The sequence below is a fragment of the Hyperolius riggenbachi genome, chromosome 2 (assembly GCF_040937935.1).
Source record: "Hyperolius riggenbachi isolate aHypRig1 chromosome 2, aHypRig1.pri, whole genome shotgun sequence".
Classification (NCBI taxonomy): Eukaryota; Metazoa; Chordata; class Amphibia; order Anura; family Hyperoliidae; genus Hyperolius; species Hyperolius riggenbachi.
This window is the reverse complement of record NC_090647.1, coordinates 473510914-473536059: the sequence shown is the minus strand read 5'-3', so window position 1 is coordinate 473536059 and position 25146 is coordinate 473510914. Positions and strand designations below refer to the sequence as shown.

At 45.4% G+C, this 25146-nt stretch overlaps 1 protein-coding gene across 2 annotated transcripts in view; it reads left to right on the top strand.

Moving 5' to 3' along the window:
- The window catches only part of PAFAH1B1 (platelet activating factor acetylhydrolase 1b regulatory subunit 1), a 123365-nt gene extending 98904 nt beyond the window's left edge, over positions 1-24461 (top strand). For both annotated transcript variants that reach the window (XM_068270237.1, XM_068270238.1), the window contains 6 exons: positions 984-1152; positions 4196-4298; positions 4423-4651; positions 8335-8436; positions 15698-15854; positions 18304-24461. In XM_068270237.1, coding sequence (XP_068126338.1) covers positions 984-1152; positions 4196-4298; positions 4423-4651; positions 8335-8436; positions 15698-15854; positions 18304-18377 — 834 coding nt within the window. In that variant the 3' untranslated portion in view covers positions 18378-24461. The remainder of the gene's footprint in view (positions 1-983; positions 1153-4195; positions 4299-4422; positions 4652-8334; positions 8437-15697; positions 15855-18303) is intronic.
- Positions 24462-25146: the final 685 nt, after the last annotated feature.

Below are 25146 nucleotides of genomic sequence, written 5' to 3'. Positions count from 1 at the left end.
CACACTGTAGGACGGAGAGGGACACATCGGTGCTCAGGGGGCTGCAGGAAGCCTAGGGTAAGTGTGAAATCTTTTACTTTGCCGGTCTTAGGTTTACTTTAAAACAGAACTGACGATAATCTAAAAATAGTTTCACTTACCTGGGGCTTCTGCGAGCCCCTTGCAGCCGTCCTGTCCCACGCCAGTCCATCACGATCCTCCGTTCTTTCGCTTTCAGCTACTTTTGGTTTTGCTGTCAGGCCACTGCGCCTGCATGCTTTTGGCCACACGTATCCTTCGCGTTCCTGTCCGCAATATCGCCTTTGCAGACGGGAAAAGGATAGGCTTGGCAGGCCCTTGACTTACAAGTCGAGTAACGAAGCTAGCTGGCGGCGGGGAATGGAGGATAGTTGAGTGCTGTGGGACAGGACGGCTGCAAGGGACTTGCAGAAGCCCCAGGTAAGTGACTCTTAACTTTTTTAGATTATCTTCAGTTCCACTTTAAATTTCCTTGGCTGTAGTGACAGCTGTCATGGATTCATGCTTTTACAAATCTGTAGTAGTGACTGGTACAGAAGACTTGTGTGAAGGGCCAATCTGTATAAATCTCCCCTCCATTTCAATTTGTCCTTTGTATTTGTATGTTATGACATTTTCTGGAAATATTTGATTTCTACATTGTCTGTCTTTTTTTGTTAGCACCAGACTTAATTGAAAGTCTCTTGTATGGTCACAGAATTCCTTTTTGAAAACTAAAATATTTTAATCCTAACAAAATGTTTTGTTGTAGTTCACAGTACATTTATTGGTTGTGCTTGAAGGTGTTCTGTTGGCAGTTGTTGGAAAACCCCAGTGCAGAACGGGAAATCTGCAGTGAGCTTCCTTTGTCTGTGTGCCTAGTTAATTATTCGAAGGGGTGCCAGACTGCCCTGCAGAGTGCAAATGGAAGCCTCCACAACTTGTCAAGCCTGGGGCTGGTGCTAACAGATTTCTCTCTCTGCTAGGTGTGGGACTATGAAACGGGAGATTTTGAGCGAACACTCAAGGGACACACAGACTCAGTGCAAGATATTTCATTTGATCATTCTGGAAAACTCCTGGCCTCCTGCTCTGCTGACATGACCATCAAGCTATGGGATTTTCAGGGATTTGAGTGCATTAGGACCATGCATGGTAAGCAGTAAACTGAATCATTAAGCTGACCCTTTTGTAGCGATGTCCAAATTAATAAAAAAAAATAATAAAAATAAAAAAATTGACGCAATGGCATTTAAAAATACGTATGCATATGTGCCCCTAATAACCGAGAAACTAGAAACAAACATTAAGTATTTGATCTATTGCTTTGCACTGTTTTGGTTTAGCTCCAAGGTGACAGATGGCATTATTCTGTGCTGGGCAAGAAAGCTTCTATTTTCCAACTTGCTCCACCAATATTGTAAATGTTTATTTCATAAACAGATAATAGTCTGGAAGTCATTACCAGTAATACTACTTTACGCTTTGCAGCAGGTTTGTAGCTCTGTGGCAGACCCATGGAAACCACAACCGATTCGATTTTTATTTGATCTGTCCATTTTAAATTAGAAATGACGAAGCAATGGGCCATACTGAGAGCAGGTTGCTGTTAGGTAATGTGATAATAATCTGGACATTGACTCTGGAGATTTACTGGTGGAAGGACTGTGAATTGGTCACTGGCCTATACGGGACCTAGTACAGGGAGTTGGGTAATATTTTGCTTAGTAGGTTATGGTAGGTGCTAAGAAAGGTAAGGATAGAAGTTAGGCTGGTTTATGGATAAATGAAAATAGCATTACACTGCAGTGATAGTAAATTTTAGTAGGCCATGTAGCTACTTAGTTTGTATATTCAGAGAAAGCAGGAAAGAGAGAGTGGCACTCCCTATTCTATGATTTACAAGCGGTGTGTGAAAAAAGCAATATATTACTCGCCATACCATCAGCGGTAACCCTTGTATCTTGCTGGGACGTGTGCTCTACGGTTGGGTGAAGAAAGCGTGGATGCAATTTTCCAAATGGAGAGAAAAAGGAAAAAGAACTCCGGGCACCTTCCGTCCAGTGCTTTATTTGCAAGTGATGGCAGACAGTGTTCAGGGTACCATGTCAAAAAGATACCTGCATCTGGTAATCTTCAATGGTGGTGGAGGTGGAAAAGCCAGGGCACTAGGTGGGACTGGCGACGGCCGTTTCGCGTCTATCTAGACGCTTGGTCACGCTGCGTACCACTGTACTGGGCAAGCGGCATATAGTGGGGATAAGCCCCGCCTCTTCCGGGTGATGCGTTCGCCACTAGTGATTGGAGGATAAGGGGGAGGTGTGGGCCGGAAGGAGCAGAAGTACCGCCGTAACTACAAGACCCATAGAACATTGCGCTTGGCTACGCCTACAAAGGTAGGAAACAAGGCCTCATTGCGTACAATAGAAGCAGACGTTACGCCGCAACTACAGGACCCATAAAGCTGTGCGCTTGGGTACGCCCACAGAGATTGAATACACAGTCTCCTTGCGTACGGTAGCTGTAGCAACAGCAACCCATGCCCATAATGCAGCGCATAGTTCGATTGGATGTGTACATTTCCACATACCAATACAACAAGAGTCTGTAGTGTCACAAATGAGGCGCTATTACCGCCTACTATTTGTTCAGCGTATGACTTTGCCCCCAAGGCTTCTACCTCACTCCTCTCATGTGAATTGTGACTGTTAGTGACAATTAAAAGTGGGAGAGAATAAGCCAGAACGTCACCTCTTGTTTATTATGTATGTAGCTACTTAGAGCTTTGAAGGTGCTACTCTTTGCAAACTTAAATGTTGGCCCTATACCCGACATGTCCTTTTGACCAATAACAAGGCTTGAGACTTAAGTGAGCTCTTCCAAGAAAAATTGTAGTTTTATATGTGTGTGCTGGTGATGCTGTTTTGATTTAATTGATTGGATTGGTTACCAGTTTTTTTCTGTTGGCACGACCGATCGATCATGATGATTGGAAGCAATTGTCTGTGGGATTGTATCGGTAATGGCCACCTTTAATTATAGATGGGGGGAGGTTAGTGTGAGAATGGGATACGGAGAAGGTTGGCGTGAGAATAGACTGCAGGCAAGGTTTAGAGTAAAAATGGGATGGGGAGAAGGTTAGTGTGAGACTAGGAAGGGGGGAGGGGTAGGTTAGTGTGAAAATAGGAATTGGGGGGGGGGGGGGTAGGTTAATGTGGCGATAGGACGCAAGGAAGGTTAGTGTGAGGATAGAATGCAGGGAAGGTTAGTGTGAGAATAGGATGCAGAAAAGGTTAGGAATAGTGGCTGGATAGTGTACTGGTTAAAGCGGTTCTGAGATGAAAAACGAACTATAACAAGTAACTTGCTATATATCTAAACTTTAGATAGTTTACACAGCAAATGTAGCTGCAAACAGCTTCAACGGTTTGATTTATTCCTGTGATAAAATGAGCAGCCATGTTCTGTTTCACATTACACACAGGCAAGCTGCTGTGCATCTCCTGCCCTCAGCCTGTGAAAACTTCACTCCCCTCTCCTCCCCCACTCTGCCTCTGAAATCTCTGCTAGTAACCTCCTGCCCAGACTGAGCTCCCATAAGCCCTTGTTACTAAGGCTCAGAGTGCCAAGGCACTCTGGAGAACCTGTGGGTGAGGCTTGTTTAGTTTATAGGGAATTGGAGTATTAAAACAAAACAAAAATAGTATTTGGCTTGGGGAATGCCCTATAAAGTATATAAAAGGAAGGAACACAATTATGCAATGAGTACAAGTTTCTCGGACCCATTTTAAGGGCTCAAATCTGTGCTCTTCCTGTTCAGTAAGAAAGCACCTATTCAGTAAGGAGACCATGGGCAAGACTCCCTAACACTGCTACTGCCTATAGAGTGTGCCCTAGTAGCTACACCTCTGGCGCTGTTCTGGTCTTGTCAATAGGGTGCATAGAAGGTTGGTGTGAGAATAGGATAAGATTGTAGAATATGGGTAACGCTACCGTTGATACCAGGAGATAATAAAATATTGTTAAAACCCCCATTATTCCAAAAAGTGATGTATTTTCAAACCTGTTTATATAAACCTTTTATATTGTCTGAATGTGTTATACAGTATTATGGTAGATGTTAGTGCACCCTCTGGTGGCAAGAGAATGGTAAAATACGGTTACCTCCCTCACACATTTTTACTGTGGTTTCTTTTAGGCCATGATCACAATGTTTCCTCAGTAGCTATAATGCCTAACGGAGATCATATAGTGTCTGCTTCAAGAGATAAAACCATTAAGATGTGGGAAGTTCAAACTGGGTAAGTGGCCAGTTTCATCATCAGGAATGCATGCAACTTAAACATAGAATATTTCACTGTTTTCTGCTAGCAAATATCTATCCAATTATATTTTTTTTGTTAAATTGATTTGTCAATATTTTAGGTATTGTGTGAAGACGTTCACAGGGCACAGGGAATGGGTGCGCATGGTGAGGCCAAATCAAGATGGTACATTGATCGCAAGTTGTTCTAATGATCAAACAGTCCGTGTTTGGGTGGTAGCAACAAAAGAATGCAAAGCAGAGCTTAGAGAACACGAGCACGTTGTAGAGTGTATTTCCTGGGCCCCTGAAAGCTCTTATTCTACTGTACTGGATGCCACAGGATCTGAGGTACAGCATTATCTTTTTATAACATATATTTGTGTATACATGTATAGTTATACCATTTTTTTTTTTCTGTGTACCCAATCCTTTCTCACCTGTTTCACCTAAATATTCTGATTCACCTGACAAAACTTAATGTGTATTAGTAGTTATGTTTATGGAATAGGCTTAAATGTGCTCAAGATAGTTGTTGGCTGCAGGTTGAAGGAAATTTTCAGATGGCCGCCTCAGGATCTTTGCTTACCTGGGGCTTCCTCCAGCCACCTCCCCTGTTGTCTGTCTGGTCCCTTGGACTCTGTTGGCTCCCCTCTGTTGTGCCACTATGAGGCCATGTGTGATCCTTGCTGTGTGCAACATCCGATCGTGCTCCTGTGGCTGGAGCATTCTGCGCAAATCATTTACAGTTTTTATCTATTTACATTCTGAGGGTTTTGCCTTTTAAGATCCTTTCGAAATGTCGCATTTCAGCTGTCAGTATAAGACCTAACTTGCCATATTTCATAAGTAGTTGAGAATGTGGCATACCATTATCGCTAGCCTGTGCGTCTGTAGCTATTGCATATGATTGCTACGGTGCACAGTTTGGGTATCCCAGTGCTGTACAGATAACATTGCTAGGCAACAGCACAGTGATGCATCTGTACGGTACTGGGTCCCAGAACTGTTGCCCTAGCAATTTCATCAGATTGCTATGGGTGGCAGCCATTAGGGCCCTTTCACACCAGAGGGATTTTTCGGCGTTTTAACGCCACGGCCGAAGTTGGCGTTTTGCTAGGTAAAAGAAAGTCCATAGACTTTCATTTTACCTTTCACATCCAACTCGCCGTTTTGGAGCGTTGCGTTTCAACGCTCCCAGGAGATTTTTCAGGGCTGTTTACAGCCGAAGTTGGCTGTTGGCGTTTCAATGATAGTCAATGGAAAACGCCAACTTCAGCTTTTTCAAAGCGTTTTCAAAGCGTTTTACAGCTGACTTGTTCACTTATTTTTATAGAAGAAAAAAAAGGACGTTTTCATATGAGCTGTAAAACTCCTTTCAAAAGGCTTTGAAAACGCTATGTATTGGCGTTAAGCAAAAGGCTGACTTTCAGCCTTTTCTACCACAGCCTTTAGTGTGAAAGAGCCCTTACAGGTGTCCACTTGTAGGTGACAAAAGCGATGGATTAATTAGATAGGAGTTAATATTTGGGGGAGAAGGGGGGGACTTTAAGAGACACTGTCCCTCTTAAATAATAAATACTCCCCCCAACTGTTGATTGCTGCAGTCATTCACTTTTAAAGGCACCCTGAACACAGAAAATGGGATCTGGACTTACCTGATGCTTCCTCCAGCCCCCCAAAGCCTGAAAGGTCTATTGGCGTCCTCTGGGTCCCCTCTGTGGTACCGCTGGCGGCTCTGTTACACTGGCAACTTCAGCTGCGTGGTTCAGTCTTTCAAGAATTGTGCATACACAGAGGATGCTTGCGGTGACGCACTGGGTGTACGCACGGCTGCACATGCACAACTTCATCCGAAGTTACCAGGACAAGAGATGCCAAGGGGACCCAGAGGATGCTAAGAGACCTTGCAGGCTATGGAGGGCTTCAGGAAGCACCAGGTAAGCCCAGATTCAATTTATTTTCTGTGTTCAGGGGCCCTTTAAAGAGTACACAAGTGGGAACGACAGGGGTATGCACACGGGTGGCAATTTTACTGCAGGACGTGAATTTCACGTCCTGGAATGCACAGCTGGGCCAAGTAGGATGTGAAATTTTCGTCCTTAACTGTTTCAGCCCGCGGGGATTTTTCACCTTATGCATCGGAGCAATTTTCACCTCCCATTCATTCGCTAATAACTTTATCACTACTTATCACAATTTATTGATCTATATCTTTTTTCCGCCACTAATTAGGCTTTCTGTGGGTGGTACATTTTGCTAAGAGCCACTTTACCGTAAATGCATTTTAACAGGGTTAATAAGAAAAAAATGGAAATTCATTTTCTCAGTTTTTGGCCATTATAGCTTTAAAATAATCCACACTACCATAATTAAAACCTATGTATTTTATTTGCCCGTATGTCTCGGTTATTATACCATTTAAATTTTGTCCCTATCACAATGTATGGCGCCAATATTTTATTTGGAGATAAAGGTGCATTGTTTCCGTTTTGCGTCCATCACGATTTACAAGCTTATAATTTAAAAAATGTTTGTAGTATACCCCCTTCAAATGCATATTTAAAAAGTTCAGACCCCTAGGTAACCATTTGTGTGTTTTTTTTTTTGTTTTTTGTTTTTTTTATTGTAATTTTTTTTTCCCATTAATTTTTATTTGGTTAATATTTTGGTGTGGGACATAAACAGGTCATTTTTTAATATTGTTATATGTGTGAACTGTAATGTAAAAAAATGTGTAGCTGTAGTTTTACTATTTGGCCACAAGATGGCCACCTTCATTTTTGTTTACCCTCCTTGTACTTCTCGCTAAGCAGAAGTACAAGGGGGATGCGGAAATCTGTCCGGGCAGAACTGAAGCCTCACAGGTGAGCGCTTCGGTTTTTCTGCGTGGGAAAGGGATCTGGAACAATGTTCCCTTTCACTGATCCCAGGGCTACCGGGGGACACAACGGGGGCGCGCCCGCGATCGCGGGCGGGAGCGCTGCAGAGCTGCCGCCCGGACATGAGCGTCACGTCCGGGCGGCGGAAATGGTTAAAGGACTCGCAATGTGAAGCTTCTTGACCAGCCAGCGGAGGTAGCGATCAGGCACAGTGCGCGCGGCAGGTGATGTGGCGATCAGGCACAGTGCGCGGCAGGTGATGTGGCGATCAGGCGCAGTGCGCGGCAGGTGATGTGGCGATCAGGCGCAGTGCGCGGCAGGTGATGTGGCGATCAGGCGCAGTGCGCGGCAGGTGATGTGGATGTGCAGGCATGGCCCGTGCAGAAGAGCTAACCCCGTTGGTGCGTTGCGATCAATACAAAGCTGTGGCGAGGGACTGACATAGTTGCTAGGGGCTGGAAGAATCCCCAGGTGAGTAAAAATAGATTAAAAGCTTTGCCTCGTGAGTCCTTTAGGAGGCTATGGACCGTGCATACGCAGTTGTCCGCAGCTGGGTTAGTCAGGTACTTTATTGGGCCTGACTGCTGGAGAACAGAGGGGACTTGAATGAATCTGATCGACCAGACAGACCACAGGGAGCAGAAGGAAGACCCATGTAAGTATACTTCCTGAGGTGCTCTTAGCTTTACTTTGAGGCTTGAATTCAATCAGGCAGGAATAAGTGCACTGTAGAAATTAGCTTTACTTTTCACCACATCGCAAATTATATGAAATTCAGAGCAGCCTTCTAGTTCCCAGAGTCCTCCAGTTTTACCCGAATAAAGGGATGTTTCCACAAGTTCTACAGCTTCCTGTTTCACTACCTCTTCCTCCATGGGAATGGGCAGCACAGCAGTGAAGTCTTGCTCCTCCTCCACCAATGGGCATCTCCATCCTGTCAGTGTAAATCTGGTGTAATGTGACAATTTTCTATTGCCTATATTTTTGGCAGCTGCCATGATAAACATTTTGTGATCACAGAACAGTTAATCTGTATTGGTGTTATTGCACTGGAGTTTGAATGTGAATGAAAGCCACTGCTGTTATACTTCATATTCCTCTTTTTGTAATTTTAAGCAAGCAACATCCATTTTTTTTTTTTATCTTTTCCAGACTAAGAAGAGTGGTAAGCCCGGACCGTTTCTGCTCTCAGGCTCCAGAGATAAAACTATTAAGATGTGGGACATCAGTACTGGCATGTGCCTAATGACACTTGTGAGTTTAACCAACCCCCTTTTTTAATAATCTCTAATACGGTTCTTCCTACCAAGGGTAGTCACTAATCCAGGAAATTGATTAGCTTCATTGGCACCTAATTTGAAATTCTGTTTTAGAAGTGCATTGGCTTAGGTCAAATGAGTAGAAACATTAATCTGCTTTGAAACTGTTTTTACAAATATTTAAAGAGACACTAAAGCGGAAAAAAAAATTGATGCAGTGTTTTCCCCAGAATTTCTTTTTCCAGCGGGGTGGCATGAAATAGTAGAAGGGTGGCATGAAAAAGTAGCCAGTTGGGGCAAGAGGAGAAAATGCAGGGCCGGTGCTTCTGTGACAACACTGTTGACAGCATAGGAGGTGAGACGATGACAGCTGGATGCTCCTCAAATCTAGCCAGGTGGAGCACCCGGATAAAAGAGCCTGGGGAGAACACTGTAATGAATTTGTGTATTACAGATAATTACTAGAACATTAGTAGCAAAGAAAATATGCTCATTTTTATTTTGTTATATCGTTTATTTTTATAACATTGCATCATTCTCTAATATTTGAGGTTTACACACTACTCAGCGTTCTAAATGATTTTACAGAGCAGCCTACTGAATTTTTTAACCCTTCTCTGCAGAAGAAAAAACAATGCTGTGACAAACACTTGAGATAATAAGCTTTAGAAGACCTAGCTTTATGTGACTTTGAAAGTCGTGGAGCTCAATGGCTCTTTTGCATAGATCAGTGGTGGTCAACCTTCTTTGGCCCGAGGGCCGAACTTCAAATCAAGAAAAATCTCGAGGGCCGGAACACATGCATACAAAATTTCGATGTAAAACTTTTAAAGTTTTTCTAGTAACCGTTAACATGGTGTTGGAAACGGAAAGAAAAAACGACAATATAAGAATTGTTGTACTCACCATTTGATGCACATTTTCTTAATGAGAAGTTTGCGGCAGATTAATGCAGCAATGGTGTCAGAGTCCAGCCTGTATTGTGCTGGCTGAGGAGGCTGTCAGCTCTGCTGAGGAGGAACAGAGGCCTAATTACCCACACGTGGCATGCCTGTAGTGTGCTGGCTGAGGAGGCTGTCAGCTCTGTGTGGGGCTGAGGGGGCTGTCAGCTCTGTGTGGGGCTGAGGGGGCTGTCAGCTCTGTGTGGGGCTGAGGGGGCTGTCGGCTCTGTGTGGGGCTGAGGGGGCTGTCGGCTCTGTGTGGGGCTGAGGGGGCTGTCGGCTCTGTGTGGGGCTGAGGGGGCTGTCGGCTCTGTGTGGGGCTGAGGGGGCTGTCGGCTCTGTGTGGGGCTGAGGGGGCTGTCGGCTCTGTGTGGGGCTGAGGGGGCTGTCAGCTCTGTGTGGGGCTGAGGGGGCTGTCAGCTCTGTGTGGGGCTGAGGGGGCTGTCAGCTCTGTGTGGGGCTGAGGGGGCTGTCAGCTCTGTGTGGGGCTGAGGGGGCTGTCAGCTCTGTGTGGGGCTGAGGGGGCTGTCAGCTCTGTGTGGGGCTGAGGGGGCTGTCAGCTCTGTGTGGGGCTGAGGGGGCTGTCAGTTCTGTGTGGGGCTGAGGGGGCTGTCAGCTCTGTGTGGGGCTGAGGGGGCTGTCAGCTCTGTGTGGGGCTGAGGGGGCTGTCAGCTCTGTGTGGGGCTGAGGGGGCTGTCAGCTCTGTGTGGGGCTGAGGGGGCTGTCAGCTCTGTGTGGGGCTGAGGGGGCTGTCAGCTCTGTGTGGGGCTGAGGGGGCTGTCAGCTCTGTGTGGGGCTGAGAGGGCTGTCAGCTCTGTGTGGGGCTGAGGGGGCTGTCAGCTCTGTGTGGGGCTGAGGGGGCTGTCAGCTCTGTGTGGGGCTGAGGGGGCTGTCAGCTCTGTGTGGGGCTGAGGGGGCTGTCAGCTCTGTGTGGGGCTGAGGGGGCTGTCAGCTCTGTGTGGGGCTGAGGGGGCTGTCAGCTCTGTGTGGGGCTGAGGGGGCTGTCAGCTCTGTGTGGGGCTGAGGGGGCTGTCAGCTCTGTGTGGGGCTGAGGGGGCTGTCAGCTCTGTGTGGGGCTGAGGGGGCTGTCAGCTCTGTGTGGGGCTGAGGGGGCTGTCAGCTCTGTGTGGGGCTGAGGGGGCTGTCAGCTCTGTGTGGGGCTGAGGGGGCTGTCAGCTCTGTGTGGGGCTGAGGGGGCTGTCAGCTCTGTGTGGGGCTGAGGGGGCTGTCAGCTCTGTGTGGGGCTGAGGGGGCTGTCAGCTCTGTGTGGGGCTGAGGGGGCTGTCAGCTCTGTGTGGGGCTGAGGGGGCTGTCAGCTCTGTGTGGGGCTGAGGGGGCTGTCAGCTCTGTGTGGGGCTGAGGGGGCTGTCAGCTCTGTGTGGGGCTGAGGGGGCTGTCAGCTCTGTGTGGGGCTGAGGGGGCTGTCAGCTCTGTGTGGGGCTGAGGGGGCTGTCAGCTCTGTGTGGGGCTGAGGGGGCTGTCAGCTCTGTGTGGGGCTGAGGGGGCTGTCAGCTCTGTGTGGGGCTGAGGGGGCTGTCAGCTCTGTGTGGGGCTGAGGGGGCTGTCAGCTCTGTGTGGGGCTGAGGGGGCTGTCAGCTCTGTGTGGGGCTGAGGGGGCTGTCAGCTCTGTGTGGGGCTGAGGGGGCTGTCAGCTCTGTGTGGGGCTGAGGGGGCTGTCAGCTCTGTGTGGGGCTGAGGGGGCTGTCAGCTCTGTGTGGGGCTGAGGGGGCTGTCAGCTCTGTGTGGGGCTGAGGGGGCTGTCAGCTCTGTGTGGGGCTGAGGGGGCTGTCAGCTCTGTGTGGGGCTGAGGGGGCTGTCAGCTCTGTGTGGGGCTGAGGGGGCTGTCAGCTCTGTGTGGGGCTGAGGGGGCTGTCAGCTCTGTGTGGGGCTGAGGGGGCTGTCAGCTCTGTGTGGGGCTGAGGGGGCTGTCCGCTCTGTGTGGGGCTGAGGGGGCTGTCCGCTCTGTGTGGGGCTGAGGGGGCTGTCAGCTCTGTGTGGGGCTGAGGGGGCTGTCCGCTCTGTGTGGGGCTGAGGGGGCTGTCAGCTCTGTGTGGGGCTGAGGGGGCTGTCAGCTCTGTGTGGGGCTGAGGGGGCTGTCAGCTCTGTGTGGGGCTGAGGGGGCTGTCAGCTCTGTGTGGGGCTGAGGGGGCTGTCAGCTCTGTGTGGGGCTGAGGGGGCTGTCAGCTCTGTGTGGGGCTGAGGGGGCTGTCAGCTCTGTGTGGGGCTGAGGGGGCTGTCAGCTCTGTGTGGGGCTGAGGGGGCTGTCAGCTCTGTGTGGGGCTGAGGGGGCTGTCAGCTCTGTGTGGGGCTGAGGGGGCTGTCAGCTCTGTGTGGGGCTGAGGGGGCTGTCAGCTCTGTGTGGGGCTGAGGGGGCTGTCAGCTCTGTGTGGGGCTGAGGGGGCTGTCAGCTCTGTGTGGGGCTGAGGGGGCTGTCAGCTCTGTGTGGGGCTGAGGGGGCTGTCAGCTCTGTGTGGGGCTGAGGGGGCTGTCAGCTCTGTGTGGGGCTGAGGGGGCTGTCAGCTCTGTGTGGGGCTGAGGGGGCTGTCAGCTCTGTGTGGGGCTGAGGGGGCTGTCAGCTCTGTGTGGGGCTGAGGGGGCTGTCAGCTCTGTGTGGGGCTGAGGGGGCTGTCAGCTCTGTGTGGGGCTGAGGGGGCTGTCAGCTCTGTGTGGGGCTGAGGGGGCTGTCAGCTCTGTGTGGGGCTGAGGGGGCTGTCAGCTCTGTGTGGGGCTGAGGGGGCTGTCAGCTCTGTGTGGGGCTGAGGGGGCTGTCAGCTCTGTGTGGGGCTGAGGGGGCTGTCAGCTCTGTGTGGGGCTGAGGGGGCTGTCAGCTCTGTGTGGGGCTGAGGGGGCTGTCAGCTCTGTGTGGGGCTGAGGGGGCTGTCAGCTCTGTGTGGGGCTGAGGGGGCTGTCAGCTCTGTGTGGGGCTGAGGGGGCTGTCAGCTCTGTGTGGGGCTGAGGGGGCTGTCAGCTCTGTGTGGGGCTGAGGGGGCTGTCAGCTCTGTGTGGGGCTGAGGGGGCTGTCCGCTCTGTGTGGGGCTGAGGGGGCTGTCCGCTCTGTGTGGGGCTGAGGGGGCTGTCAGCTCTGTGTGGGGCTGAGGGGGCTGTCCGCTCTGTGTGGGGCTGAGGGGGCTGTCAGCTCTGTGTGGGGCTGAGGGGGCTGTCCGCGGTGTCCTGCGGAGGAGGAGAGGATCGGGTGGTATTGCGTAGTTATAGTATCGGCGTAGTCCCGTGCATACATCAGCGTGTGCTCCGTATTCAGCCCCGGGTAGCGCTGGGATAGTAAGAAAGTTACTGCAGTAACCAATGAGCGAGGCTTTCTAACTATCCCAGCGCTACCTGGGGCTGAATACGGAGCACACGCTGGTGTATGCACGGGACTACGCCGATACTATAACTAAGCAATACCACCCGATCCTCTCCCCCTCCGCAGGACACCGCCGCACGGGCCACAGAAAATGGCCCGCGGGCCGTATGTTGGGCACAGCTGGCATAGATAAATGGAGTTTCACTCTTCCTGTACTGGAAACAATATTAGACCCATGTCTCTGCTTCTAATGTTTTATTTCTTAGCTGTACTACACATACAAATCATATCATTTATTTATTTTTTTGCTTTAGTGTCTCTTTAAAGCCCAGTTGCAGAAAATGTAATATTTGTATATGGTGTGGAAGGTGGTTGCCTATCCTGGTTGGAGTGGATGGTTTTTTTTTTTTTTTTTTTTCCAACCAAACTGTGTAACCTTGGCAACCCCATTGGTTCTTATCCCTGGCACCTCCATGGCTTTAATATGGTCCCGAAGTGCTAATAAAAAAACACACCAAAAACTCGACAAGGATTCTTTCCTACCCTACATAAAATGTTGCTTTCCAAGTTAGAAAAACATGCCCTCTTTGCAGGACTGCTTTTAAATAATACATCCAAGGTTAGACTGATACAAGCTGCTGTAAAACGGACATAAGCATGCTAGTGTGTTCAGTGTCTGAGCTTCTCTCCCAGACTGTCATGGTTTCTCACCCGCTGTGAGTCCTGTGGTCGTTTTTTCAAGTCAAGATTTTTATCTGCAGTAGCCCAATTTAACATGGGTATAAAACAAAAGAACGTTTGGCAATCTTATTAGCCGATAGGTGGAAGTTTCAATTATTAACCCTTCCAGTAACTTAGAAGCCAGGCTCCCCCCCCCCCCCCCCCCCCAACAAGGCCCGGTTCACATTAGCTGTACGGATCTGTGGTCGGTCTTCCGCTGAACGGACAAAAAAATGCTGCAGGACCCAATTTTCCAGACAGTTTCTCTCAGCGGAACGGAACCGGAACGGTTTGCAGCATATAGGAACCAATGAAAACGGACGTTTTACAACACACTGGCTGTAAAACTGACAATTTTCACCGGATCCAGCTGGCCTGATCTGTATGTCTGGTTCGGTAAAACAACGCTAATGTGAACCGGGCCTTAGTTTTATGCTGTATTTAAAGCTTTAGGGCCTAAAGTTTAGGCTGTAAATTAACTTTGTTTCACCCTACAAGACAGAAGTAATATGATGAAGCACTCATTAGTCTGTATTGCCTCAACCGTAAACCAGTGGCTAAGAATGGAAATGTTCATATGGAAATTTTCATATGTCTGGTAAAGTTAATAAATGAAAATATAGATTTTTTTTTCTATTACACTGAAAAATACTGTTCCTTTCAAAAGGGTCTTGTGACAAAAGTACAACTTTTGTATTACATGAACATTTGCTTCAGGTAGTCGCACGGTTTTGCAGACCTTTTTGTGTGTGCGTTAGGCAGTGCCACTGGTGTCCTGGTAGTACTACTGGGGCTACATGTGTCACATTGGGGTCCGCTCCATAATGGATGAATGATTATATATTGATCATTCTCTTTAAATGTTTTAATAACTCCTTTCCTAAATTGTCGCTTTACTTAGGCCAAGTTCAATGCTGACTGTTCTGAAAACTCCACAAACACCATGTGTAGCGGTTTCTTAGGAGTTTTGAAAGCCAGCTAGTTATGAATTGGCGAAATTAGATATTTAACCTCTTATAAGCATACATAAGATATTTCACTGCAGAAAATACAGCTGATGTCCATATATGTGCTGTTGCTCATGCAACCTGGACACTGCAAGATGTTTTTTTTTTTTTTCTAACGGTGCTCCTGTACTATCCTCATGGTTAACACGCTGGCAATTTAGACTTCAGTAAAATGACCTGCTTTCCGTTGCCTCAAAATTTCTAGTGTGAACTTAACCCAATAGCTGGCTGTTAGTATGTCTCCACCTTCTGGTTGGTGATAATATATCATATAGTTTTAGTTGGTGGTAAAGAATTTGGCAATATGGAGCTTTGAGAGCATTCTTCAAGTGACATGAGATAAACATAGGTACCTATAATACTAGTGTTACATTTGACGTCCCTCTCTTTTTCCACTATACAAGAATTGTTTTAAAACTTGTTTATCTGTGCTAATATTTTGTTGTTCAGTCTTCATGACAAGGCAAAATCCTTTTAGGCCTGGTGCACACCGAGCAGTTTTTGAAGCCTTCCGCAAACCGCTTCCGCCTTGGAAAACGCGTGGCTAATGTATTTCAATGGGCTGTTGCTTACCGGCGGTTTGCGGTTTTTAGCAAATCGCAAACGTGGGTCCTGCAGCACTTTTGCGGTTTGCAGAAGCGTTTCTGCCTCAATGTAAAGAATAGAAAAGCTCAAACCGCCCTGTAAACGCAAGATCAGAGCGGTTTTCCAGGCGTTTTTGTTACAGAAGCTGTTCAGTAGCCGCTTTACTGTAACAATATATGAAATCTGCTACACAAATACGCTCCAGAAAACAGACCTGTTTAGAAAACGTCTCTAAACATGCCTAGAATCGCTCTGAAATCTGCTCCAAAAACCTCTAGCGTTTTGAGGATCTGCTAGCGGTTTTGGTGTGCACTGGGCCTTAAACAGTTGGGGAAAAAGCTGCTGATACTATTTAAATACTGAAAAGTTCAAATGGTCATTACTTCTGTTTTACAGCTAAATTAGGCAGGTAATACATTACTGTCCTGGCTGATGTTTAGAATTTAATCTTAAAAAAAAGTAGCCCTTAAACAGAAAATAAAAATGAGACCCAGTTCCGTTAAATGTTTTATTTACCGTTTGTACTACACATACAATCAAAGTCATATTATCTAAACCTTTTTCCATATAAATGAGGTCTTTCTAAAAACTCACCCCATTGCTTGTGCCAGTTAATCATAAATTACCTCCATGGTGATGATCTTCATTTTGTCCATAAGATGCATTGACAGCATATTTGAGCAGTCTTTGTCTCCCTAGGTTGGCCATGATAACTGGGTACGTGGCATCCTGTTTCATCCAGGAGGAAAGTTTATATTGAGCTGTGCCGATGATAAAACCCTGCGTATTTGGGACTATAAGAACAAGCGCTGCATGAAAACCTTGAATGCGCACGAACACTTTGTTACCTCTTTGGGTAAGTCTGTAATGGCGTAAGTCAGTTTCAGAAGCGGTTCCCCCAGGTGACTCAATAACTGGATGGGGTTTCTTTTTACTTGCCGGTGGTGATGTTGCCCTGCACATCTGTGTGATACTCTATAAACCCCTAAGAAAGGTTAAATCTATTTATGATATACATGTACAATTTTGCTGTGAATAGTAAAACACCCTCTACACCGTCCTGACAGTTTACTGGTTACATACAAGCTTGTAGACCTCACCTCTCTTTGAGCCACAGATGTGGTCACTTTTTGGATAATGCTAGAGCTTGAAACATGTAGCCATCTGTGTTACCGCCATGGGAACTAGTGTTTCTAGCAGAGATAATACTTCTGTTCCTTGCTACTTAAAGGGGCATCAGAGTGAAAAACTGTAAAATTTAAAATATGTGCAGACATACACAAATAAAAAGTACTTTTTCCCCCAGAGTAAAATGAGCCATAAATTACTTTTCTCCTATGTTGCTGTCACTTACAGTAGATAGTAGAAATCTGCTAGAAGTGACAGGTTTTGGATTAGTCCATCTCTTTATAGGGGATTCTCAGGGATAGATTTTCAAAAGCACTTCATGAATGGCAGTTGCTCTGTCCAACTGCCAAAAAACTGTGTAGGGAGCAGGGAAGCTGGCCAGTATCACTGTTTATAAAGATATTCCCGAAAAAAGGATTTAAAGAATAAAAGCCTTGCTGAGAATACCCTATGAAGAGATTGACTAGTCCAAAACCTGTCACTTCTGTCTTTCTACTGCCTGCTGTAAGTGACAGCATTATATCACCCTTCTGGCCCACCCTTGTATCCTATTTACCTCCTTCTCTGGCTCTCAGATCTCGCACATGTGCGCCGCTTCACCACAGTCCTCAGCAGCGAGATCTGAGAGCCTGTAACAGGACAGGGTGTATCACCCGGCATCAATGATACCCGGCGTATGAGATGACCCCTGACTTTTTTTTTTTAGAAGATTTTCAAGGGTTAAAAAGTAGTCTTGAGGGGCCCATACACTCAGCCGATTTTCTGACCGATCGATTGATCGTTTGCAAATCGGTTGGCAAATCGACCGATCGATGGCCGATTTCGATGGATTTCCATCGAACTGGCAGGGTGGAAAATTTAGGTCGATCTGATGAGATTGCTTATCAGTTTGCATTGGCCTTAATGGAAATCTGATGGCAAAAAAATGCCATCAGATCGAATTTCAATAGATTTCAAACTGAAATCTATTGGAATTCTATCCTGGTAAAAAATGTTCTAAAAACGCATCAGATAGCTCATCAGATGCATTTCTTATCTATCTGCTGCCAATCTGACGAGTGTATGGGCACCTTTATACACCAGAATATACAGTAATTTCCTGAGTTGGTGCACATTTTGTTGCACAGTGTATGCAGTGTGGAAATAAGGCAGTTGAGTGTAGTCACATTTGCAGTTTTGATTGGCCCAATTCCAAGGGCACCTTGCTCAGTAACACCCTCTTAGGGCGTTTTTCCATTTAGCAATGCAAGTGCACTTCTTTGCGATCTCGCTTGTTGCTAGTTTCCTCTACAGTGTTGGAGCTCTTAGTACGGGAGTGAAGTCACAGGAAAACGAAGCCAGGTAAATAGTGCCGCTAACGGATCACACTAATGGAAACTGTCACTGTGATTTCCATCGGATTAAACTGTCCCTAACGTTTTGTGATCCGCTAGCTGGTAGTGGAAAGGGGCCCTAATTGCTGCTCTACAGGACCAGTCAATGAAGAGCTCTTTTCCCTGCTGTAATCAGAGAGCAGTAGATCTCTATTATCAACACTCTTTTTACAGTGAAGGGAAACAGAACTGGGCCATCTCTTCTTTTCACCACATTGGCCTCTAAAATTTTTGCTGGAAATCCAGATGACCTCAAAAACATCAGGATTTCCAAAGTAGAATTATAGTACAGAAGTTTGTGGTAAGGGCCGTATTTTACATTTGAGCAGTGAGGATTGCCAGTGATCCCTCACACACAGGCTCCCGGTTCTTCAGTGCACACCCTTCAGGACGGAGGTTTCAGTCCATCTCCACCAAAACCTCAAGGCACAGAAACCGCTTATTCCCCCTAAGCTGTCAACTTTATGAACTCTTCACTCACTCCCCCACCTTTAGATTGTTTTCCCCCTCAGAAGCTGTAACCAATAACACACATCTTTTGCACTGCCACCTACTGTACATAAATGGGCAATTTTTGTCTATTTTGTGTTTAAAGTGCTGTATGTGTGAACTATGCTACCCTGCCATCTCTTTATGTGGAACGATTCCTCTGATGTATACTGTGTGTTCTTTCCTAAAGCCCTGTATATGCCAATTCCAGGGACAACCTAGTGCTTGGTGGATTAAAAGGATTCTGATTGTATATAAAGAAGGAAACCTTTTGTAGACCTGCACGACTGATGTTGATCCTCTGTTCTCTCCCAGATTTCCACAAGACTGCACCTTACGTGGTCACTGGAAGCGTAGATCAAACAGTAAAAGTGTGGGAGTGCCGTTGATTTGACTTCACCTTGGATCCCATCGCCTCCCCCTCTCCTCTGGATGCACTCAGATACCATGGTTATCCATCTGTTAAATACCTATTGTCCTTTTCATGTAAATTATTCTGGATGTAGATTGAGCTTATTAAATGTTACACAAAAAGTATTCATGCATGGTGAATCCAAATTGTATACTGTAAATTTACATACGTTGTCTAGAAGTACCATAGGTTTAAGAACATGGGCAGGCATTGGTCACATCAGACCTAAGAGGCAAGAACTGGGTAGTTCTGGGTTGTCCCGCAGAATCATGCCTGTCGCTCTTCGGTTGGGGTTTCCTGGATCAGTGGGCTCACTTCAGAAGCACATCCTGGTGGGGCTTTTTGAAAAGTAATGTGGATCCTACTACACTATTTTTTAGTGAGCTTTAAAATGAAAATACACTCCGTGTTGGAGTGACTGCAGAGTCAGAGATTGTGTAGCAGCAGCACTTGTCTTATGTATGTAAACTTACTGCAAAATATGGCACTAAATACTTTGTTGCAGGTATTAACCCTCCCCTCAACATGTGTCCCCCCCCCTTTTTTCTCTTTTTTATTTTTTAATTCAATGGATTTGGATGTTTGATTAGTGTCGGATAATCGCCACCTAGGGTAATTTCGGGGGCATTACACGCATGATGGCCTTTAAGGAGATGATTGCTGGATGGTAACCAAAGACTTCTCATCAGCGGTTAAAAAGAAAAACAAAAAACTTATGCAACAATTTTTCAGTTTGTTTTTGTTTTATTTTGTTTTTTCTAATTACAACCACCTGCATGTTTAAAGCTGTGTGATGTCTTCTCTCTTTATTGTCAGTCCACCATTGTGTGCCTCAGGATTAGCTGCCATCATGCCTTCATCTTATGCAGAGGTCCAGAATCGCCTCTGGCGTTCCGCAGGTCAGGATTTAGTGGTGCGCCCCATAGCAGATAAATAAGGAAACGGAAAGCTACGTGTGAGAGATCCACAGAGAGAGCTGCTGTGCCACACCAGAAAGGTCTGCACAAGCAACCTGTCTCTACTAAGGTAGCAATCGCATCAACAACCTTGATATCTGAGGTGGTGTTCTCCACTATAGAGCGTTACAGCGTGTCAAAGAAAGTGGTTCTTTTGCTGGACTGACAAGTCTGCTGTATGAAGTGCTTTTCTGGTAAATGTGTGTGCGGAGACTTGATGGATTTTTCAGCGTGAAGATCTTCTTTGCTGATACTTTGCAGTAAACAAACATGTTGACAATCACCTGCTCCAGCGGTTTTCAGGCAACTAACTCGGGTCTGTAACAATATGAGGCGCCCCTGGCCAAGATATCTTGGTGGAAAAAGCAATGGCTTCTCTTGAAAGTGTCTGGCAGCCGTTCTCACCATAGCATAACCCTGCAATTCAGGCCCAGCTTGAAAGTGGTGCAGATTTTTGGAGCTGTTGGATGGTAGCCTGAGGGTGGCTGGATACGGTGGAGATTTGACCTCCCTCTAATACTTACAGCTGGCCTTATGAAAGGTGAAGTGTATTGTAGCCAGTGAACCAAGTGGTTATAACACAGCAAGTACAAGTTCCCCTCTTCTTCAGAACTACCGAATACCCTACATCCGTCCTCCATAGTGTCCAAAATGGTCTGGACTATCACTGCATCTGAAGTTGTAGATGTAACCCCTAAATAGCCAGAAAGTAGTGAGGCAAACTAGCCAGCAGTGATACAGAAGTGCTGGATGAGAGGACTGCAGCAGTTGCACAAGTATATTTTTTAGTTTCTAAAAATGAGAAGAGTGGTACCCAGTCACTTATTTAAATGGTTAACAGTCTGGTATCCCTGAGTTTTTTTTTTTGTTTTGTTTTTTTATTCTCTTTGTGGGTTGAGTATTAAAACATCTTTTCATTTGCTATGCACACATTGCTCCCTGCTTTTAAGGACAACTGAAGTGAGAAGAATATGGAGACTGCCATATTTATTTGCTTTTAAATCATACCAGTTACCTGGCAACCCTGCTAATTTGGCTGCAGTAGTGTCTGAATAATACCAGAAACAAACATGCAGCTAGTCATGTCCAAAACACCTGATCTTCCACATGCTTGTTCAGGATCTATGGCTAAATGTCAGAGGATCAGCAGGGCTGCCAGGCAGCTGCTATTGCTTAAAATTAAATAAATATGGCAGCCTCCATTTCCCCATCGTTTCGGTTGTCATTTTAAATCTCAGGAACGGGTCTTGAAAGGTGTGTGTGTGTGTATAAAAAAAAAAAAAAAAAAAAAAAAAAAGTTGATTTGATTGTAGTCCGACATCCATCCAGACTTGAAGTTTGGACCTTGCTGCTTTACAGACACATGCTTACATGATCTGCACTGAAATTGGCTAATTTCTTAAATGTAATTCCACCAGCAAATATTAGTAGTTATACAGTAGTATGTTCACCGTACAGTCACCAAAGCACAGCCTTCATGTAAATAAGTTATTGCAATGGTTTGTTTTTAACTGCAGAAACTTCACATCATCACCCGAGTTCTGTGATTGTTGTTAAGGTGTTTGTAGACATGAAATGGCAGCTTTCAGCTGGATCAGGAGCTAGCTTAGGTCTGTGGCCAGAAGCACACATCCCTGCAAATGACCGTTCCCTTGTTTAGAGAACATGATTGGTTTTTCCATAAGCTTTCACCAGCCAGGCTCCCTTCCTTCCTTGTCTCAGCTCAGTATACACATTATGGAACATACATTATTGTATTAGGCTGTGACCCCTAAAGGACAAGAACCTTTTTCATTTTTTAATGTGAGCACTGTAGTTGGCTTAGTGATCAGTCAGGAGCCAATGAAAATTGGTTCCTGATTGGCGTAGGTAGCAAAGCTGTCATTGGACAGCTGAGTGCAGCGATGACAGTGGTGGGAGATTGAATCCTATACCCTGGCAAGGCTAAGAGGCAGTAAACTGCAAAGATTTCGGTTGTCCTCATCCAGAGCTAATTGAGAACCTTTGGGTCTTTTTGCTGTTTGTAAACTTCATGCTGCTTAAATACAAATACCACAAGATACCTTTAGGTTAAAATAATTCCTCTATTCCTGTATGTACAACCACTCTAAAAACCACTCTAAATATCTCTTGCCAGCTTTATATCCGCAAACATTTTGTAAGTCTTGACAGTTAATGGTTCCCTCTGAAGTTGCCACAGAATTGCAGGATAATGCCAAGGACTTCTTAGCACCTACATGCTTTCAATTTTTTCTTTTTTTTCCCCATGCACGTGGGGTAAAAGGTGCTATGTTTAAAACTTTTATTCTGAGTAGAAAATGTGCACAGGAAGTTGAATGCATGTAAGGGTGTGTTTACACCGTTGCCATGCCACATGTGAACTCTTATCCCATACAGTTGTATGGTCATGTGCACCATGCAGTTGTATGGGCAGAGAGATGGTAATTTGCAACACGCATAGTGTAAATGCACCATAAAGCCATGCAAACTGCACCACAATATGTTGGTGTGAATGGCTTGTGAAATGCGGTAGTTTCACTATGTGATCCCTACTAATAATTGATATTTGTTGGGATTACCCATCAGGCCATGTCAGGACAGTGAGTACTTTCTAACATTTCTTATTTTTGATGCAAGATCTAGCCATTGCTTTTCAAAAAGCGCCTCTGGGATCTGATGTTCATAAGAGGAGTTTGACTAGAATTCTTATTCACTGTAGTCACCATGTCAGTAAAAAGCAAGAGCAGTTTGTGTAAAATTCCCTTTTGCGGAATAGTTTTAAGAATGATTATTGTCATATTGACTTTTCACTTTTTCTCCTCATAAATAAAAGCAAGAGTTAAACCATAAGGAAGAACTCACAGAAGCGGTTGATGACCTTGAATACCCGTTTAAACGTTTTCTTTCAGAAAGCCCTGGTTACTGTGTAGACTTGAAACTGCAGCCAGGGCAGCAGAGGGGCTTCTTGGCCTGCTGTGTGTCCGGATACATTTTAAAAGATGATTGTTTCACATTACACAGTTTGAGACCCTTTAACGTGGCAAATTTCTGTGCAGTAAGCATTTTCTTTCTTTCAAACCTCAACTCTGCCGCATCCCTCATTTGTCCAGCACATCTCTTGCGATAACTACCTTAACCGTAGGTACTCTTCAACCTGTTTCATTAAAGTGCAGAATCCAGATTGTTCATACCATCATTTGTAAAATGCGTTTTGTATAACAATGTTCTCTGCTATTGTTTTAATGCTGAGAGTTGTGTATATTATTTTTGATTCATTCACTCCCAACTTACCTATAGAAATGTACTTGAAAGATCCCTTCCTTTAAATTGTCGGCGGTGTGCATACTATGTAACGGACTCCTTGGCGGATGAGCAGTTTATGTTCAGCTGTCATGCGAGTTCTCAGTGATTGGGCAATTGTGAGTGTGCCTTATTGCCTCTTGTACTTTGGTACATTTTGTATAGTATGTTGCATTAATGACCTGCTTTGTAGTGCTGCTGTCTTTTTTCAAAGATACTGCAGAGGCCTTGTTAGAGGCTTTAGCTTGCAGATATGCCTTTAGCAACTTAGACCCAAAGGAAGTTCTATGTCATAGCTATAATCAGTACACACCTTGTCGCTTTTTGGGGTAATTTTTTTTTTAAGTCTTTCGCTGCTCCCTGTGGCTAAAGGAAAAAAAATTGTGTCCTACAAACAGCAGATTACAACAGCAGAATGGAGACCAACCCCGGCAACAAAAATCATTGGACAGCCAAGCGATGCTGGGGGAAGGATGGGAGGCAGAATCGCAGGCAGAACTCAGCCTTGAAATGTAGCACAGTAACCTGGATAGCGCATCAACACCTATTTATTAGTGAAATCTGCTTTTGCACTATACACTTCTGTGGAACAGAAAAGGACTCCATGCGCTTTGGAGCAATGTCTTGCTATTGTGCAGCAATGCTGAACTTGTGCTGTTGGTGCCTCAACTGTGACCACTGTAGAAGATGACCATGGCCACGGAAGCCAGCACCAGGCTCCCCTCATAAACCTGCTTCCCCTTCTGATGGACTCTTGTGTTGCCTGTAATTCACTTTAGCAGTGCAAAATGTGTTACTCTAAGAATAACCAGAAATGTGGGGTGGTTGAATATGAAAACTTGCTGTCTGTTAGCATCTTGCACTTTAGAAGATGAAGCCGTCCTGCTTTTGTGTGGTGTGACCAATGGCGTGCCCAGGCACTAATCAAACAGTAACTAGTTACTAGCAAGTTGTCCAGGGCCGTGGAGCACTGTAGATAATAATAAAAAAGAAAAACTGACTCTAGACCCACAAAGCCCAGTCTACTACTTATTGTGCGACCCTTCTTATCCTGTTCGCTTCTTCTCTGCTTTACGTGAAAGCTCTGGTGATTGAATCCTTTATCTAGCCATCTGCCAGTGCCCTCAACACAAAACGCTTAAACAAGAAGTTGTTTGATTTTAATGTTCGGTGGTGACTTGATAAATCCTTGACGTACTTTCAAACATGGAGGATTGAAGAGTAATGACTAAATCTATTAACAGGCACTTACACAATCTGCCAAAACGGTAGCTTTAGTTATTTAATGAATACTTACAAAGACGTTATCTTGTGGTGAGTGTAAATTCTGGAAAGCTAGTTCTCCTCACGCAGGCTGAGTTTTTGGATTTACAAGTCGCACCACAGATTGACTCCTCATTAGCTGTCCCACACCTGTCATGTAAGTGGTTACTTGTCCTCCAGGCTGTCATTGACCCCTCCTCCCTCACTTCCCCACTCACGCTTCACCTTTCTTGAAGTCTTACTGACCCCTGACACGGATACGGCAGAAAGTGTCCATTTTCATAAGAAAAAAAAAGTGGAAAGGTTTTATTTTGGAGGATTTTTTTTTTCTTTCTAAGACTGAAAGAGTTACCTGAGAAGAAAGTGACACAATTAAAAGACGAATATAAAAATTCAGTAAAGGAATGTATATAATACTGCTCTGTGTTTTACAGTAAGATTTGTTGCTCTCAGACTGTGTAAAACAAAATTTATTCGTTTTCTGCATATTAAAGAAAATCTTATTGTACCAATTGGTAAACTATTAAATGCATATAAAACTAGATGTTTGGTTCTTGTTTGCTTTTCTTAACATCAGTTTAACATTCTATAAAGTAGAATATATGCAACCTTGTTCCACCGAAGCAGTAAAGTTTCCATGCTACAGAAGACCTCTGGGTCAAAGGCCCACCAAACTTTGAGCCAATAAAATTTTCAAGTGCTTCCTAGCAACACACACAGTGCATATAGGTAGTGATTTCCTCCTGCTGTGGTTTCCATCATCATGATTTTGCAGTATGTGTGGCAGTAAATTGCTTTGCTGTTGTAGAGGCTGTTCCATAAAGCTCAGAATGAGGGATAGTCAATGAGATGAAAACCTGGGTTGATTGAGAATTCTGTAAATTCATGAAGCTTAAAAATAGAATTCCACCTTGTGGATTCGATTGGTCCACTTTCTAGCTGCATAACTTTGCATTCAAAATTAGCGTACTCCTGCATCAACCTGGAATTCTTTGCATCTCATTGACATCCCCACTCAGGCCTGCTCTCTGCGCTTTCTGATAATACTGGCTAGAACAGTCAGAAGAAGGAGTAGTTGAGCGCTATACCTGGACAATCTCTTGAGCAATTAATGCTGTGAGCAATTATCCATTTCTTTGGGTAACTCATAATGGAAGCCTCAGCAGCAGGTAATTTTTATGTATGCTAAAGAAATGTCTATAGAGCTTATCTAAGGAGTTACCAGAT